Raw genomic sequence first — 17937 nt, 5'->3', positions numbered from 1 at the left:
AAAAAAATACTTGCGACACACTAGACCAGTTACCGACAAGCAATCCGAAGTAATTGAAGGAAGAAAGTGACATTGAGGAGTGAGAGGGGCCATCTTTAGACTCTTTTTTTGTTCTTTCTCCTTCGCGCTTAAGATGCCGTTTTCGACGCGAAATATTCTCGTGTTAACTGCGCGTGGATTGTCACCCGGTAAATCGAGTACCAATGGCAGCTATACGCAGGTTAGAGGTGTCAGGATAGGACCGGGATCATATCTTAACCGCGACTACGGGCTGGTGGGACGGCACACACTTCCTCGGTCGCATATGATACAATGGTTCGGCGAGAAGGCTCTCAATGGTGACTTCTACAAGAATCCGTTTTGCTACGGCCCATGGGATCACATACCGAATTACATCCCGCACACGTCATCCAAGATTTCTCGAGACGACATTGTCAAGAAAATAGCAGACTCCAACTATCGGAAAAACGTCAATGAAAATACTTACAAGCCGTTTCCACTGAATCCTTACACCAAGACTTCGTTCCTACTATCTGAGGAATTGAGAGAGGCAATTTTGCAGTCATGTAAAGATCCTAAGCTGTCTCTTTGGCAAGTAAGCTCAAGGTACGGTATCAGGAAAGAGCGCGTCGCAGCTACAGTTAAGCTTGCCAAGATTGAGAATAAGTGGGAAAACGAGGTAAGAATCCATAAATTGTGCAAATACTCTGTTGGGATAGGCGGATTCCAGATGGTCAATTTGGTGATGAGATAAGTACAAAATATAATATTCGATTAGTCTTGAAGACTTCAATATGGTTAGACTTGTCATAGCTGATTTCGATGACTTTCTTGGATGAATGCCGTCCCTTGAGATATGCGAGACTTCGTTTACTGGTGATTTTATTACTGACAAATTCGAAGGGAAAAATTACGCCGGATCTTGCTCGATATGCTCATCGCATGTATATGATGATGCCGATAACGAATGGCCGCTTATCACAGAATACTCTAGCTGACAGTTTAGGGGAGGAGCCTATCGAAGAGATAATCCCCCCTAAGACCGCGCAGCGCAACAATATTCAGATCATGCATGAGACGGCAAAGTTCTCGCCTGAAGATGCAGCGAGCTTTTTCCATGCTCCAGAGGCTGCAGAGTTGATGGATCGGCAGCTGTACTCAGATATGCCCAAGGGGTTCAGTTTTCAGGATGTCAGTGATAAGGATCTGGTGAAGAAGATTAAGCAGTGGAAGGGACGTTATACAGATGTCGTGTTCAAAGGAAATAACATATGGACGGCAATTCCGGCAAAGGCGGGGAAAGTCGGCTACAGGTATGGTGCTTCCAGGGATCATCGGAAAAAACATCGGAAGCATAAAGATGAAAGACTTAATATATAGGATGATCGCGGCAAATATTTTGTATATATGCGTTCGACAAGTCGATAGACAAAATGAATTCATGCTCACTAACTGTCAGTAATGTCTATAAATATGCTCCTTCAGCCTGAATCTCGATTACAAGTAGGCTAAACTTCTAGTCTATCAAAAAATGCCTTTAGGCTCTCAACCTCGCCCTTCTCCCACTGTGTAATTTTTCCCTGCCATTTTGCACCTTTGCCGCCGCCCTTGAGGCCCTTGATTATGCAATCGTCTCGTATTTTGGAGCCGACCATGTCAGCTCCATCTCCAATCACCAATAGAGCACCTCCATTCTTTCCCGCACCAGATGCGAGAATCACAACTCCGCTACTAGGTTCCAACTTGCCCATTTCTGCGACGAGAGAATTAAAGTAATCTAGACCGACAATGTCACCACGATAGACATACGACTTCTTCACAAGCTTAAGTGCTTCGTTGACAAGCGCAGCTTCAGCCTTCACGACGTCAGCCATCCACAATTTCTCGCGCTTTAAAGAATCTCGCAGTTGGCTCTCCAATCGGCTAATCTTTAACTCAATCTCCTCTGTTTGACATGAAAGGCGGGAATTAAGGGCTCGCGTCAAAGTATTTGACTCCCTAGCATATTCACGCACGCGATCACCGATCAAAAAATGCAATCTGCTGTTTGATCCTCTAACTGGTAGCTGGTGAAGCAGAGCAATGGATCCCATCTCCCTTGTATTCTTCAGATGAGTACCACAACAAGGATTCGCGTCGAGGTTGCCAATGTGAACAACACGAAGAACACCTCGTTCGGCATCGTAATCATCCGGAAGCTTATTCTTATTCACGAGATCTTTGTCAGGCACTTCAACCCATATGTCGATACCTTGTCTTATAACATCATTGCACCTGTCTTCCACTTCCAAAACTTCCTCATCTGTTAACTTTCTTGGCAGTTCTACATAAGATAGTTTTTCTCCCAAGCTCCAAGCTAATGTGGGTACTTGTATTTGATCCAGGATCGCAGAGATAAGATGCTGTCCGCTATGCTGTTGCATATGGTCAAACCGCCGTTTCCAGTCAACCTCTAGCTTAACAGGAGTGTTGGGCTCAATAGGCTTTGGCACTTGATGGAGCGCGGTGAGTAGCGCTCGACGAATTCCAAGGACCGGAAATTCTGCATCGGGAGTGGCAATGACTCCATGATCAGACGGCTGACCTCCACCTATCGAACTCGTGAGACGATCCCTTGGATAACATTGTAAAATCATCGACGTACCTTCTGGGAATAGAATCGTGTCCTTAAGTTCAACTTCAAAGCATTCCTGGGTGCCGTCTGATGATGTCGTTGGTAATTTCGACTTCTTACCGGCTTTAGACGGAGGTGCTGTCTTGATTTGCCGACAACTGACTACGGTAGTCTCGAAATTGCGAAGATATGAATCAACTTGACATGCTAACGCGCCGACAACTGCCGAAGCTGCCATTGTTTCTGTGTTAATGCTAAATACCGAACTGATTACAAAGATGGAAGGGTCCGATGAGCACCCGCTTGTTCTTACAGCTCATTCGCCCATGATGGTACTAGTTCGCGGTAATCAAACTGTAACCAAGGACCAGCTAATGAATGCTATTCAGGAGTTTGGCTGTACCTATCGCGGATTAGATAACACTGACACACCTCTAAATTTCTATTGAGTGTGGTGCACAATTTGACTTGGCTCGGAGCGCGGTTTCCTCGGCGTCATTCTCGACCTGACAGAGCAGACACCAGACAGGAACACTGCCTCATATTTTAATTTAATAATACAAATTTGATATTAACACAAGGATGAAGATTGTCGCAATGTATTTTCGCGGCTCTGTTATTCGTAAAGTGTGATTCGCAATACATGCAGTTCAGTCGCCAGGTACAAAAAGGTCACGCTGCGGCGCAGGCGGTGACGCGTATGTTCTGCGGTTTGAGTTCTGTCCCGATCTACTGCTGAGGTGATCTAATGCTGCTGCGCTGCGCTGTGCTACTGCCCCTGCTGGATAGCCTCCCCACCAACTCCACAGGTATCTTCCAGAATCCTCCTTCTCATAGCGCATATATTGCGCACTTGGCAGGCCACAGAATGTCACTGTTGTCGACGATCCGCAATAAGGCTGCTGCGTTGACGCTCTTTGATCCCAACAATGAGCGACGTTCGCGCGATGAGATTTTCCGCCAGACATATCGGCTGCCAACTAATTCCACACTGCAAGCTTCGATATCTACCGAGTTTTCTATCGAATCCTCAGCCCTATACTTTCCTGGAAAGCTACTTTTGTCAGAAGCATACCTTGTTTTTGATTCGATAGAATCGCGATCATGTTACTTTGTGATGCCGTTAGTTGCTATTCGTCGGGTCGAGAGACTTGCGTCTAAGACCTACTTATTTGCGCTCACAATCCAGACTCTTCATGGCCTGAAATTTAACTTACAATTTGTTGGCTTGCGTTCTCAAATTGAGCACTTTTGCGACCAGCTGAAACAGAATTTACGTTCAAATGTGTCCGACATGCGTCTACTCAGAAAGTTTCTTTCTACACTTTACTCAGAGTACATGCTCTCAGATATGTCACCGACTGGACCTGACAGTAAACGAGATTCCATGGCAGTACCTCCTGGTGGTCTAGGCCAAATATTCAAATATCCAGGCGACGCTCGGAAGTTGCGGGATAAATCGAAATTAAGGCTCTGGGCCGAGTATATGCGTGACCATGGTCGCAACTTAACACTGATCCGGCTGCCGACATTTCAAAAGCTAATACGCGTTGGTCTACCGAATCGACTGAGAGGCGAAATATGGGAATTAACTTCAGGATCTATTTACTTGCGTCTTGCTAATCCCAATCTTTATCAGTCACTGCAGAAGGAGTACGCTGGTCGAACATCGCTAGCAATCGAAGAGATAGAGAAAGATCTAAATAGGTCGTTGCCGGAATATCCAGCATACCAGTCCGATGAAGGTATCGAACGGTTACGAAGGGTCCTTACGATGTACAGTTGGCGAAATGAATCGGTCGGCTATTGCCAGGCCATGAATATTGTCGTCGCTGCCTTGCTAATGTAAGTTTTCGCAGGTCTTCCAGTATGAGGTTGTGCTAACTTGACGATAGCTATATGAGTGAGGAACAAGCTTTTTGGTGTTTATCAATGCTTTGTGACCAGTTGCTTCCTGGATACTATTCACAGACAATGTATGGCACTTTACTGGATCAACGTGTATTTGAAGCCCTTGTCGAGAAGACGATGCCGATTCTGTGGGACCATCTTGTTAAGTCAGATATTCAGCTCTCGGTGGTTTCACTGCCCTGGTTCTTGTCATTGTACGTAAACTCAATGCCGCTCACGTTCGCTTTCCGAGTTCTGGACGTGTTCTTCCTGGAAGGTCCAAAAGTGCTTTTTCAGATAGGTCTTGCTATTCTGCGCATCAATGGCGAGGAGCTACTGGACGTCAGCGATGATGGCTCGTTTATTTCCATTTTGAAGGATTATTTCTCTCGGTTAGGCGACTCTGCACATCCAACGTCGAAGAACGATAAACTTCGCGAAGTAACGAAGTTTCAGGAGCTGATGGTCGTTGCTTTCAAGGAATTTTCCGTCATCACAGAGGACATTATTACTGAACAGCGACAAAAACATAAGAACCATGTCTTGGATGGCATAGAATCATTCGCCAAGCGGACACAACTTCGAAACTTGCATAAGACCGGACATCTATCGCAGACTGATTTGTCTAACATCTACGACAGATTCTTCCAGGCTTTGCAATCGGCCAGGCTAGGCCTAGGTCCAACAAAGACGCTCATGGATATGGAAAGCTTCCAGATATTTATGCAAGGCATCACAAAGTGGGCAGATGAGCCTCATGACTTCTTAGCCAGGCTCTTCCACAGGTGGGACGTTGAGCTTCGGGGTGGACTGTCACTGCAGGACGTAGTGACAGGTCTCGGCAGTATCATGGAGGAAGATATCATGAACAGTATGGCATACTTCTTCGAACTTTATGACGAGGACGGTGATGGCAAAGTCGATCGAGAAGGTATTCTACAGATGTCTGAGGGCCTGCTATATATCACGCGCCGCCTCACTACCAAGAGTTTGCTTGAAGGTGAGGATAAGAGCCCCCAATTTACCTCTAACAGCGCGTCTCCACCACCTGGTCAGGCAGAGGCATCAGTCGACTACTTGTCGTCAATAAGTGCCTTTATCCGGCGGGCATTTGAGTATGCCACTCCTGATGTGGCTGAAGGAGATGCCTACTCGGAGAAGTTAATTCCAGTGGACAGCACATCATCATCAAATAATAAGGTCAAGGCCAATGCGGCTTTAGATCCTAACCACCCTCTGCATATTACACTGCCAACATTCCGAATGGTGGTTTTGGCGGACGAGGCTCTCGAGCATTTCTTTGCCCATGACTTCGCGGCCTCTATGAAACTAGAACCGGCCAAAGGCACGCTTCGTGAAAAGGGAACGCTTCGTGAATTATTTGATAGTCTCGTTTCAGATAGCATGCGTGTTGCTGGAGAAGTTAAGCGGCGAATTGATGAAATGGAGCGGCAAGCGCGAGAACAGCAAGCCCGCGAGGATGCGGCCGCTGCAAGAACGTCGAATCAACAACAGCAGGATGATGACGATGACGACGATGATAATGTCAGAGAAAAGGATAGAGATATATTGACGGGCCTGGAGATCGAAGGAGTTGTCGATGTACAGGATAGGAATCGTCTACCGTCGAGACCAGCGTAGATATGTCATATATAGAGAACATCTGGGATACGGATATTAGTTTACATTCAAGCTTTTATGGTAGGAGTTCTTCTGTGAGTTACGTGGACTGGAAAAGATATGGATACGACGGTGTTACAATGCGATCATGTTTACTTTGTTCTCTCTGATCTCTAAGTTTTGTTTCTCTATTGAATGTCCTAAAAGACGTAAATATATGATATAACGTGACATTTGTTGTTTGGATTTTGTAGTCGAATTGAAGCGGCAACTATAACTTGACGCGTTCACTCGTACGTCGTGGTATAACTCCATCCCTCGGAACGGGCAGGAATCTTGGCATTTATATGAATCTTTATATCACAAGAAACTCGTACTGCTCTGTTGAGCTCTGCGAATGTTTTGTACACAATATTCATTGAATCCCTAATCATTTAATATCTATGCATTGACACTCTCGTTCTTCATTCCTCGTCATCGTAGCCTGTTAATGGCACTCTGTCTCGCTTGGGTACTGCATTATGAAAAACATATTAATACTAGGGCCCACTTTAACGACGATAATCGTCAAATTCCGCGAAATAAATCTAATAACGTACGAGGATAGGAAACTGGAATTGGTGTATGGTCGGCATAGATATATTTTCGGCGGAAAGAAGTGAGCGCGATGATGCCAGGGATCATAGTTAAGGAGAGAGTCAACGGCCAGAAATATTGTGGACGAGTTCGAGCATAGTACCGCAGTGTCTGCAAAGATGGCCGATTAGTCACTACTCAATTAATATCCAGTTTTTAACAGCTGTAGCTGCATATCCATTTCATAGGATCGTCGAACCGACCACGATGTGTCGAAATTTGTGTAATATTTGGGCCAGCGGATGGCTGTTTGTGCTTCGTAACTCAGGTGGGGATACTCACGTCGTACGGCTTTTTCATGAAATATGGCCTTTCCGTCATTTTGAATATTTAAGATCAAACTAATAATTTTGTTTGATGTTGCACTTTTGGAATCAAGTCGAACGCGAGACAAGCAAATTGCTCCCAAAACGAGGACACCCAATTCGGACTCGACTTACGGAGCCTCACGCAATATATGATGAGCCCGCGTTGATTGGCTGTGATACATGCACAATGTTCACCATATGTTACGGCACCCTAACCCAATCACAAACAGCGTGCCGATATTACCCATTTGAATAGTTTCGTCGCGTTTCAGATGCGTTCCTCTAAAATGACTGCTAGGGTCTCGTCTAGGTCATGCATGGCACAATCGCACCTACCTCATTAATTTTGTGGTGTGCAGAGATATTGGCTGTACAGCTTAAACTTACATTTAGTATAGCTCTCTAAGGCATCTCGCAATTCCTTCCCACCTATCCAGCAGCGTTTCTACCACATTTTGGGCTTCAGTATATACTACATATCTCAATTGCGAGCCATCGTTCTCCAGCTGGAACATTGTCTGCCAGTATGCTACGACAAGGGCTTCAATGATATCCCCCAGTAGCACCGTCGCAAAAACTTCGGCTAATTGACGTCTCGTGTTGGCAGAGTCTGTTGTGGTTTGTTCCACTACTGCCCGTAACATTGTCAGCAATGATATAAATATTCTTTCTCTTCCATCTCCCAGGGTCGCGATACCCATTGCAAGCTCTTTATCTGAAGCACGCTCACGAACAAGCTGAACCAGGTGTATGTAGCCTTCCGTTGACCCGACAGCACCACCTGGAAATATCATAAGTAGCATTTTCAGAAATGCAGCTACGTCTCTGGTAGTCACGTTGAGACTTTGAAGGATTAAAGGGTCTAGGTGCATAGTTTTATCAACCTCATTTGAGGTTCGCGTCCGTTCCAACAGATCACCGCAATATGTCGCTATTCGATACAATTTCGATGACTGAGTTGGACCAGTAAATAAGTCAGCCCCATCGCCAGCATGCAAGAGCAAATGCGAAATGAGCATCTGGAATATAACTGGTGTCCATAACGCCGAAGTGGATCCCGGTACCACACACAAATGATCCGGAACTTCAAGTCGGCCCTCATGAGGCACAGCGAAGAATGCCGACCAGTTCGCGTACCAACGGTTCAATGCCTTCATCCGTTGTCTTTCGCCGTAATATGTGAGTGTAGCTGGCCATGGTTCCTTGTTCCATGGTAAGTCGCGAAATAGCGGGGGTGCTGGTGGTGCTTCGGATACCAATTTGAGAATGTGCGGGTGTAGAAGAGATGCCGCCCATTCTGCGGACGCTGCAAAAATTCGAAGAATAGATCCAGATAGTTGTGAGAGTCCGAAGTATGGTTTTGCATGGTATTTGCGTAGCATAAATGTAAGGGAGATGATTAATTTTACCAGGAATCTGCGAGGTACAAAACGAATTGACGAGGCTGGTGCAAACACAAACTCATCGGCAGGTGAACTGTGCTTTCTCGCTGGCGCAAGCTTGCTATTGGCTTCTGTCTCAATGAAGAGTAAAATATTGCGTTTCAGATTTCGGAGACTGTACAGTATGTGCGGATGGCGCAAATGATGTAGTGTCGCAGTTATCAACAAAAGAAGCAAAACGATAAGTTCCCAGAATGTAATCCCATGGTACTGGCGTTTAGACGCCTTAAACAAATTCATGTCATCTGATATCTGTGATGCGATAATGAATATCTTGGAATAGAGGTCTTCTAGGGCCCATACCACTGGCGGGGAATGGCCGCGTGGCATATTTACAAAATGGCTGTCATGAGATTATAAATAATCACGCAACAACAGTGAAATGTGTCATCAGATGAGCCTGAACAGATCCAATAAGGAAAACTTATTATCCTATAAAACACAAAAAATAAAACACGTTACTACGCCAGCCCAAACGAGTACAAAGATACCAATTTCGAGATAACTATCAACTGGTGCTGAGACGAGGTGACAACTCTATCCAACAAGAAATGAGCAATCACCAGATTAACCCAAAAACTTTGATTTGAAATACGACGTCGCAGCAGTTCTCTTTTGATCTTCTAAGAAATCCGAAATACTCTACAGCCATTAGCTCGTTAGCTACTATTCTTGCCAATTAGAAAAAAAACCTAGAGAGAGAACCTACTTTAACGTATTCATTCGACGCATCCTCTAACTTTGAGAATTGACTCTGCATAAATCCCAATCGCTCTCCTCTCTCATTAGCTTCATCCGCCATACCACTGAACGCATTGTTCGGTTTTCTCCCAAAATACGAGGAGCGAGACGACGAAGAAGAAGATTGACTCGTCGAATGAATCATCTGAGTAGCCGCCAATCTCTGTTGCTCTCGACGAGCACGTTCCTCCTCCACCATTCTCTTAGATTTCGGACGATGTGGACCTCCAACTACAACCCACGTGATTAGTATTGCCCGTGTCAACTATTTCAGCGGCATACGTACTGAGTAAATCGAACTCCTCGACAGTAACATACTTCTTGCCTGACATCCACTGCATAGTGCTAATAGCAGGTCGCGGTGGCAGTTTCTGTACCACATCGTATAAGGAATCTGCGATCCTCTCTCCATTTTTTCCTGTAGCCTTGACAGCCATAGCTTTACCCCATACATTAAATAACGCGGACTCGTTCTTGCCGATGCCCAGTAGCACATCTCCGTTTAGCGAAACTATGCTTCGCGATGCATATCGAACATCGTGAAACTTTTGCGTTGACAAACTCGTTATTTCTCTGAGAGATGGCAGGGAGTAGATACGAATAAACCCGGATTCAGTCAGACATACAAGCACAAGAGTGTCCCCCTGCCGTAATAGAGACAACCCCGCTACCAATACCTTGTCATCAAATGATTTGCTCGTCATCTTCGATTTTGGTAATCGGATCACACGGGCTTCATCCGGAGTAACTGAGATCAGTGCACCGGAAATAACGATTCCTTGAGGCAATTTTTGTAAAATCGTCGGTGATGCAGTAGCAGACACACCGTATTCTGTATCAAACGGGATAGTTGCGATGACTTTTCCTTTCATTTGGACAGCCCCGACAAACTGTACGGCATGTGCGCCTCCGCGAACGGGGATGATACGGAAAGTGAGTAATCGTCCCAAGTTTGTACCAACACTAAGTACAATCGAGGAGAACCCGTCGCCATCAAGAGCCATGAGCGAAAATTCGAGCGAGAGTGGAATCTCAAGTTGCACCCCTTGGCTTTGCGTTGATGACCGATCACCAGGCCGGAGAGGAAACTTTTTATTTGACGTATCGATTCCCAAGCCATTGACATCTTCCAAGTAGATCAAGGACATGCTTCGTAATTCAACTACTGCCAACGTACCGAATTGATATCCAACAGCAAGAAATCCGATGTCACTATTTTTAACGGCTGTGATGGGCCCCCGTTGAGGGCTGAGGACAAACACAGGCAAAAATCCTTCCTTCATTTGTGGATCAATACGTCCCGATATATGCTGGATCATCGGCGGGCGTCCATCTGGTTCCACAATGCGCAGGGCATCTAACCGCCTTTTTAGTTCTTCCGACGATGTCGGCTTGTTCAAACCAAATTTAAAATACACAAGCTCCCCCGTCTCACAGGCGACTGACATCTCGCCCATCTGACCAGCGAAAGAAATAGCAGATACTCTAACATCCACCGACCTATCCAACGCATCGGCTATCGAGAGATCCAGAATCTGAGACTCCTCCAACTCACCGTGTGACGCGTCCCATAGCCGAACCCATCCATCGGAATGACCTGTGATGACGATGTTCCGGATGTCGAACTTTCTGAGACGCGATCGCACGGGAGCACCACCTGTAAGCATCATATCTGGTTGCTTCTTTTTAGATGCCATCATGCCGATCCATTGTTCCCTTCGCACTGAAGCAACTGAAAACGCGGTCATTCGGGGCTGGATCCAGCATAGAGATGGTGGGAACATGGACGCAACGGGTAAGGCTCCTCCGGAAGGGTATTCAATGGAGTAGAGCTCTCCGGATGAGAGGATTGCGACTAACGCAACGGGATCATGATTGCCGGCATAGTATGGGGACGTCCTAGCAATCATAATGAAGTCGACGGGATCAGCCCCTAGAGGAACCGGATAAATTCGTTGCCGTCGTGGTTGTGAGTAATGATCACCTTGAGCTTGGTAGGATGTGATCTGCACGACCGGAGTAGGACCAAAGTCCATGTATGTGATACCCTTTAACGGCAAACTACCTGGCTCGCCTCCTGCAATGAGTAAAGACGTGTCTTCCGGATTGGTGGTACAGCACCATGCTATTCTGTAGATCGGCTCACGCGGAATGTCGGCAATATCTGAGGAATTGACGTAGCTTCTCCGCGGAATGTTGACTTCAGTATCTTCAATTGTTCGCGCCTGAAGAAGCACACCTTCTTTTGCGTCCCAAAAGACAAATGAACCGTCCTCATAAGCTGTGACGATGTGATGACCATTAGGATGCCATGCACCCGTTGTCAGGCGAGGAAACCTTGACCTCGTGTGCTGAGAAGGATGCAGGTCGCCGCCAGGAGCGCCAGGAGGAACTTCGTATTGCAGAACTAGCAGAATATTTTCATCTACCATCGAATAGACAACGGCACAATTTTCGTACCCAATCAATATGACGTGAAATGACCGAGGATGTAAAGCAAGGAACAACACGGACGACATAGGCGCCTTTGGTAGAGCTGTCTTCTGCAGATTTCCTATCCGGTAGGGGGCTTTTGCACCACGATCGACATCGTAGACTATTGTTAGACCATTTTCAAGACCAAGAAATAGCCAATCTAGAGAAGGGTCAGATTCAATTGCAGTAGTAGGCGAATTTGGTGTAAACACCGACAACACATCCTTGGTGTCGAGGGACAGGACCGTAACCGCGTTGTTTCCGTCAACCGTTACGAGATAGATAGATTTGACAATCCGCATATAAATTATCGGCTTCCCAGGACATAAATCAAACTCCACTTCGACACCTGGTTGACCAAACACGTACACACGTCCCGTGTCAGTGCCAGCCGCGAGTAGACTCTGAACTGGATCAAATGCCAGGACTAATAGACCACCATTGATACCAAATCTAGCAATCTAGATTGCGGCAATTAGCAACCATTTATGCTGACACCAGCTTGAATTAGGTGGGAATGTATCTTACATCTTCGAGTCCGAACGCCTGGGCGGTTAGCCCCGACGAGAGATCACGACCTGATTTGAGCTTGAGCATTGGCGACCGCAATACCAACTTGATGATGCACTACCGGAAAATAAGCACCGAATAATTATCGCTTATCATTTAGCAGCATAGTCCTACGTGCGTTCTTGTCTGGGTTGTAGGAAGGTGCTATTTGTTGAAAGGAAGGTCGCAGCTGCCGATGTATTTGAGGCCGGTACTGCCGGCGCCTGAGCTCATGGGGGAATTTAACTCTTAATCTCCATCAATTCAGCTATTTCTGTGCAGCTGGGAACTAGCAAGTCACGTGACCCTGCTGAACGTTTAAAGTACCTGACAATTAGTTATGCCTGATTATGAATTGAGTTGTGTAAACCTGTAGGATAGTTTAAGGTGCGTTGTGCCATTTTACAGTAAGTATTGACAAGGCTAACGAGCGCGCCCATTGAATTAAGAAGAAACATACGTGATTTTGTAGATATATGGATTGTGTTTGGCCGAGTGGTATATGCATTTTTAACATGTGTAGTGACATCTCTCCATTAAAAAATATTCTAATAAAAGCATGAACAGATACTGTCTATTGAATGAAGATATCAGGGTTCATTAAGAGAAACAATTAGCAAGAGCGGTAGCCTCTGTAGAGTAAGCTATGTACATCACGCTCACTGGCGGCAGTTTGAGAACGAATCAGTGGTTGGAGATGAACAGGCAGTGGCAGATGCGCCATCGGAATTCGGGGCCGGTCGTGCCCTTAGCGCCAGACCTTGCGGCGTTTCTTAGCTTTACTCTTCAGTCTCGCATTACCTCATTTACCTCTTTTACATGACTTATATTATTGCCCAGTTGCCATTGAGTGAGTAATCTGCGAATTCACAATATTTGCTCCAGTCGCTTGACTTGTACTGTGTTTTGCTGTGATTGCATGAACTCTAGCTTCAGATATATAAGTGGACTGAATTAACAGCATTAGTATGCTCCATTATTTCGTTCGACGCTCGAGCATTCAATACATCATAGAAATGAAAAATGGTCCATATTTTTTACTCACGCATTCCAACCTATATTAATACAAGTATTACAAAATGCACCGCGCAGACAAACTTTTATTTCGTTATCCACCCCCAATAAATCCACACTTAGACTTTGATGGCGGCCTCGAGAGCCTTGCGGCGCTTCTCAAGCTTGGTTGTAGTCTTAGTTCCCATGATACCACCACCCCATTTACGGCGAGCGTCCTCGTGCTTCTCGACGAAGTTAGACTTGATTGCAGAGATAAGAGTAGCGAGCTCAGCCTTGTCCTGGGATCGGACTTCGGTCACAGCAACAACGGAGGCGATCTTCTTGTGAACAAGAGTTCCAAGGCGAGCCTTGCCCTTGACAATGGCATATGGGACACCCATCTTGCGGGCAAGGGCGGGAAGGAAAATGACGAGCTCTATAGGGTCAACATCATCTGCGATGAGAAGGAGCTGAACCTTCTTGTTCTCGAGAAGGCCAACAACGTGGTTGAGACCGTACTTCACAGTGTACGGCTTCTCAGAAACCTCCTCCTTCTTCTTTCCCTCGGCAATAGCAGCAGCCTCCGTGGTGAGACGCTCCTTCTTCTCGGCCTTAGTCTCAGGTCTATACTTATTCAAAAGCTTGAAAGCCTGAGTGGCGGTGTTCTTGTCGAGAACAGTTTGGAACTGATTGATTGCAGGAGGAACTTTCAAGCGGAGCCTGAGGATCTTTCGCTGGCGCTGGAGACGAACATATTCAGGCCACTTAACGAAACGCGAAAGGTTGCGCTTGGGCTGAACGTCCTGGCCAATGCCGAAAGACCGTGGTCGTTTCTCGATCAAAGGGTTCTACACAACGAATTAGAGGCTGAAAGTGGACATAAAGTAAGACTAACTGGACGACCGAACATACCTTAGGAGCTTTCTTGGTGGCCTTGGCCGATGGGAATGGGGCGGGGGCTGGCTTCTTTCCTTTTGGCGGCTGTCATTGAGGATATGGAGTCAGTTTTGTTCAACAGAAGCAAATTAAAGAAAATGCTCTTAATTGTGACACCACGATCCTCTACAGTCTCGTCATTCAGCTTTTTACAGCGTCACTCCAAGACTCAGCCTTTTCATTGGAATAGCGAGTGACTACTGTAATCATGCGACAAAAGCAATCAGCTGCGCTCACAAGTAGCAGATAGATATCTTCTTCCACGGACAACCAAATATTCCGAGAATCAGTCAATCTTTTAGCTTGTGCCCAGTTCCAAATTCGTCATGGACTACACGTCGAAATTCAAAAGAGAACATTCATGACGAGAAGACTTATGGAATAGCAACAATGTCATGCATCGTTGCTGCCCAAATAGTCGAGGATAACATGGATCTACAGTCAAAAGCACCCTCTTGCGGACGGAGAATAACACTCACCATTGTGCTGATATGTCCGGTTGTCGCTATTGAAACGAATCACGCTGTGAAGATCAGACGAGAGTGAGAGACGATATTTCGCGATGGCCATCCACGGCAGTCTGCGTACTACTAAGGGCAGCCATATGTTTGTGACTGCTGATTTAAAGTTATATGAACCCTGAAAACCCCTGTAGGGTTGTTTGGATGATTGCCGATGTTCATGTTGCAATTTTGTCACGCTGGAGGAAACAAACACGTGATACAATCCGGGTAAGCCTATTATTGTGGAGAGCATTAGGAGAGCACCTGCGCCGCCAAATTCCAGCCAGCATCGTCATCGTGTCTCGAGTTCGGAGCAGCAAACCTCTAGTGAGGAACTGACGACAACGCCCCGCTGTGGTAAGGTCTGATTTGATAAAATATTTCCATATTCTTGCTTCACCTTATAATCCGAACAAGCGGCAGAACGTACTGGAGGCATTGGCCCTTTTTAGTATACATTTATCAAACTAGATCATCTTCAATCCCGCGCGAGAGTTTCCCGCTGGAAAGAAGCTCTGCAGAACAATCGACCTTTCGACTTGCCTCTATTACACTATCCTGTTCCGGCGAGTACGCCGCCCCGAAGAATGGGATATGACAAGATTGTTAAGGTACGCATATGTTCATTTTATTGAGGCAATAACTGCTAATTACTGTGTAGGGTGCAACCAAAATAAAGGTCAGTTGGGACTGACGTCGTATATGACGTCAACCATAACTGCGCGGATGCTAAAACATAAATGAAAGTAGATGGCGGCACCCAAGGCCAAGTACATTGAGCCTATCTTGCAGGGTACATCGAATAGCGCCGAGCTCGATGATATCTTTCGGTGGCTATCGGCCAGACTGCGTGATTCTGCCTGGACTGTACGTGCCGTTAGCTCGCGCTTCTTATGTGGACGAATATGTTCTAATAGCTCAAGTAGATTGTATACAAAGCACTGATCGTTGTACATATTATGATACGGGAGGGCAAGAAGGATGCAACCTTGGAATATCTCTCGCATCATGCTCGTATGCTGGATTGCAGTCAAATGAGCTCTGGCGCTGGTTCGTGGCATCGGGAGGACTACTAGATTATGCGACGGCTAACAGTTAGGCAGCTGCTCGTTACGGCGATACTATTGTGCGATACAGTAAATATCTTCAAGACAGAGTTCGTCAATACGCATCGACAAAAATCGACTATGTTCGACACAAGAAGAATAACCCAATTCAAGGCCGGCTACGAAATTTGTCAGTGGATAAGGGCCTTTTAAGAGAAGTCGAAAGCGTTCAATCGCAGATCCGTTACCTCCTTCGCTGCAGATTTTTGCCAAATGACATTAGCGATGACATATCCCTTACCGCCTTCAGATTGCTTGTCCACGACCTTCTCGCACTGCACCAGGCGGTTAACGAAGGTGTAATCAATGTCTTAGAGCATTACTTTGAAATGTCCAAGTATGATGCCGAAAGGGCGTTGGAAGTTTACAAGACATTCGTCGAGGAAATGGAAGGAATAGTCGAGTACTTACAAGTCGCCCGCAAGCTTGAAAGCGCCACACGCCTCAATGTACCAAATATTAAGCATGCGCCGACATCCCTTACTCAGGCTTTAGAAGAGTACTTGAATGATCCAGATTTTGATGTAAACCGACGGCAGTTTTTGGCTCAGAGAGAAGCCAAGTTGGCAGCACATCGGAATGATATTTCTGTTCCTGATCCCATCGCTGATGCAATATCTCAGTCAGATTTATCCGCGAACGCTGGTTTTCAATCTCAGCAGCAGAACCAGCAGACTTCCGCGGGGCCTAGAAAGAAATTGTCGCCGGAGCAGAGCTTGATCGACTTTTTCGCGTCTATTGAGCAGCAGGAGTCTATTTTCCCTGAAGGAACGAATGGGTCTTCTCCCACACAGCAGCAGACATATTCCGGACCTGGAAACGCGCCGCAAAGTCCGCAACAACAATTCCAGCAAGTTCAACAGCCTTTCGTTTATCAGCCCACTGGCGGAGCCTATCCGTTCCAGCCCCTAGCAGTGCCGCAGCAGACTCCACTCAACCGGGATTTCACTGGTGCCGGTTTTGGCGGATATTCAATTCAGACTGAGAGCCAACCGTTCCCGACATCGGCTGTACTTGCGCAATTGCAACCGGGATACGCTCCTGCTCAGCCTGATGTGAATGGACGTGGACAATTCAGCGGGCAGCAATTGCATCAGCCCTCGATATTCTCCCAACAGCAACCGCTTCAACCGCAGACTACTGGAAGCACTAACCCTTTCCGACAATCGACTATGTTTACCGGAATTAGCCCGCAGGTCAGCGGTGCAAGCACGACCATGACGAATCCATTCCACGCTGCGAAGCCTCCCTCGTTCGGACTTAACGTGGTGCCCGAGTATGGTAATGCGCAGCAACCGCAAGAGGCTGCTGCGCCAGCGCCGCTGGCCCCACAAAGTACGAATCCTTTTGCACGGCAAAGAATGGAGCCAAAATGGGAAATCGGGTCGCTACAACTGCAACAACCGCTCACACAACAGACATCGGGAAGTACGAATCCATTTAGACAGTCGCAAATACGATAGTTAGCATTGAGCCGTTAATATTACCTAAATTCTATTGTTTTGGTTAGATCCTATAAAGCAAAAATATGTCCACCATCCATTCGGCAGTTGATATCTGGTTAGGATAGCATTCTGCTCGTGAAGGAAACTATTTTATTGAAGTCTTTCTTGGCGTGTCATTGGAGCATTTTTTGAGTACGTGGTGGACGATGGTAAAGACTTGTGTCGCGCGGGTGTGCTCTTGCATGTACTTTGCAATGATTTATTATAGGTAATAGTAATTTTTGCTATAAAATACTACAATCATTTGATGATGTCCTATGTGATTTTACCTCCTTAATCAAACTTGGGGCTTACAGATTCGGATATCCTGAGTCCATGCCTCGACGATAGTATCACACTAAAAGCATCACCATCTGGCTCAAAAAAGACGTGGACTGAAATGCTTATCATATCGTTGGAAATCTACTTCTCCACCATAAATCATGCCCTCGCAAATCGACCCGATCCGCGCCATCTAAGTTGTAGTCGCCATCTGTTGGGATCCGCTGTTCTACATTTCCTCGCACGACAGCAAGAGTTCTTTCCTCTCTACAAGATTTGTCTTAACTTTCTCGATCGTGTCACTGATGCAAAGCTGATTAGTGACGCAGACGGCCTGTTGAACAGATCAAACCAT

General features: G+C 46.2%; 7 protein-coding genes across 7 annotated transcripts; 3 read left to right on the top strand and 4 right to left on the bottom strand.

The window, feature by feature from the left end:
• Positions 1-1466, top strand: V1508DRAFT_409655 (mitochondrial 37S ribosomal protein mS45). Its single transcript, XM_066939190.1, has 2 exons — positions 1-679; positions 904-1466. The coding sequence occupies exons 1-2, from the start codon at positions 134-136 to the stop codon at positions 1378-1380; spliced, it is 1023 nt and encodes a 340-aa protein (XP_066798667.1). The 5' UTR covers positions 1-133; the 3' UTR covers positions 1381-1466.
• Positions 1389-3010, bottom strand: V1508DRAFT_453503 (Threonyl/alanyl tRNA synthetase). Its single transcript, XM_066942544.1, has 2 exons — positions 2645-3010; positions 1389-2590 (listed from the first exon to the last, which is right to left on the bottom strand). The coding sequence occupies exons 1-2, from the start codon at positions 2850-2852 to the stop codon at positions 1509-1511; spliced, it is 1290 nt and encodes a 429-aa protein (XP_066798666.1). The 5' UTR covers positions 2853-3010; the 3' UTR covers positions 1389-1508.
• Positions 3011-3397: 387 nt separating this feature from the next.
• V1508DRAFT_409653 (rab-GTPase-TBC domain-containing protein) lies at positions 3398-6393 on the top strand. The gene is made up of 2 exons (XM_066939189.1): positions 3398-4459; positions 4510-6393. Exons 1-2 carry the CDS (start codon positions 3483-3485, stop codon positions 6143-6145), a joined length of 2613 nt encoding a protein of 870 aa, XP_066798665.1. The 5' UTR covers positions 3398-3482; the 3' UTR covers positions 6146-6393.
• Positions 6394-7265: 872 nt separating this feature from the next.
• V1508DRAFT_409649 (uncharacterized protein) lies at positions 7266-8714 on the bottom strand. The gene has a single exon (XM_066939188.1). It carries the CDS (start codon positions 8448-8450, stop codon positions 7458-7460), a length of 993 nt encoding a protein of 330 aa, XP_066798664.1. The 5' UTR covers positions 8451-8714; the 3' UTR covers positions 7266-7457.
• A 185-nt stretch (positions 8715-8899) lies between these two features.
• On the bottom strand, positions 8900-12638 carry V1508DRAFT_409646 (lethal giant larvae like, C-terminal-domain-containing protein). Its single transcript, XM_066939187.1, has 3 exons — positions 12255-12638; positions 9538-12187; positions 8900-9482 (listed from the first exon to the last, which is right to left on the bottom strand). Exons 1-3 carry the CDS (start codon positions 12321-12323, stop codon positions 9190-9192), a joined length of 3012 nt encoding a protein of 1003 aa, XP_066798663.1. The 5' UTR covers positions 12324-12638; the 3' UTR covers positions 8900-9189.
• Positions 12639-13408: 770 nt separating this feature from the next.
• On the bottom strand, positions 13409-14689 carry V1508DRAFT_401984 (60S ribosomal protein eL8; the record flags this gene model as incomplete). Its single annotated transcript, XM_066938449.1, has 3 exons — positions 13409-14119; positions 14184-14252; positions 14687-14689. The coding sequence occupies 3 exons, from the start codon at positions 14687-14689 to the stop codon at positions 13409-13411; spliced, it is 783 nt and encodes a 260-aa protein (XP_066798662.1).
• A 235-nt stretch (positions 14690-14924) lies between these two features.
• On the top strand, positions 14925-17694 carry V1508DRAFT_409641 (ANTH domain-containing protein). The gene is made up of 5 exons (XM_066939186.1): positions 14925-15321; positions 15372-15389; positions 15461-15577; positions 15637-15760; positions 15814-17694. Exons 1-5 carry the CDS (start codon positions 15298-15300, stop codon positions 17277-17279), a joined length of 1749 nt encoding a protein of 582 aa, XP_066798661.1. The 5' UTR covers positions 14925-15297; the 3' UTR covers positions 17280-17694.
• Positions 17695-17937: the final 243 nt, after the last annotated feature.

This window comes from Lipomyces doorenjongii (assembly GCF_038497915.1).
Source record: "Lipomyces doorenjongii strain NRRL Y-27504 unplaced genomic scaffold V1508scaffold_3, whole genome shotgun sequence".
Classification (NCBI taxonomy): Eukaryota; Fungi; Ascomycota; class Lipomycetes; order Lipomycetales; family Lipomycetaceae; genus Lipomyces; species Lipomyces doorenjongii.
Note: the sequence above shows the minus strand (reverse complement) of the source record. Positions and strands in the feature narration are given on the sequence as shown.

Bases quoted from the DNA above. Each gene is read 5' to 3' on its own strand.
- V1508DRAFT_409641 (XM_066939186.1), top strand. From the start codon at position 15,298: ATGGGATATGACAAGATTGTTAAG. The intron at 15,578-15,636 runs GTACGTGCCGTT...TAGCTCAAGTAG, and splicing joins TGCGTGATTCTGCCTGGACT to ATTGTATACAAAGCACTGAT. The intron at 15,761-15,813 runs GTTCGTGGCATC...ACAGTTAGGCAG, and splicing joins TCAAATGAGCTCTGGCGCTG to CTGCTCGTTACGGCGATACT.
- V1508DRAFT_409649 (XM_066939188.1), bottom strand. From the start codon at position 8,450: ATGCTACGCAAATACCATGCAAAACCATACTTCGGACTCTCACAACTA.
- V1508DRAFT_409646 (XM_066939187.1), bottom strand. From the start codon at position 12,323: ATGCTCAAGCTCAAATCAGGTCGTGATCTCTCGTCGGGGCTAACCGCC. The intron at 12,188-12,254 runs GTAAGATACATT...GCCGCAATCTAG, and splicing joins AGGCGTTCGGACTCGAAGAT to ATTGCTAGATTTGGTATCAA. The intron at 9,483-9,537 runs GTACGTATGCCG...CGTGGGTTGTAG, and splicing joins CGAGGAGTTCGATTTACTCA to TTGGAGGTCCACATCGTCCG.
- V1508DRAFT_409653 (XM_066939189.1), top strand. From the start codon at position 3,483: ATGTCACTGTTGTCGACGATCCGCAATAAGGCTGCTGCGTTGACGCTC. The intron at 4,460-4,509 runs GTAAGTTTTCGC...ACTTGACGATAG, and splicing joins GTCGTCGCTGCCTTGCTAAT to CTATATGAGTGAGGAACAAG.
- V1508DRAFT_409655 (XM_066939190.1), top strand. From the start codon at position 134: ATGCCGTTTTCGACGCGAAATATTCTCGTGTTAACTGCGCGTGGATTG. The intron at 680-903 runs GTAAGAATCCAT...ACAAATTCGAAG, and splicing joins AGAATAAGTGGGAAAACGAG to GGAAAAATTACGCCGGATCT.
- V1508DRAFT_453503 (XM_066942544.1), bottom strand. From the start codon at position 2,852: ATGGCAGCTTCGGCAGTTGTCGGCGCGTTAGCATGTCAAGTTGATTCA. The intron at 2,591-2,644 runs GTACGTCGATGA...CGAGTTCGATAG, and splicing joins CACGATTCTATTCCCAGAAG to GTGGAGGTCAGCCGTCTGAT.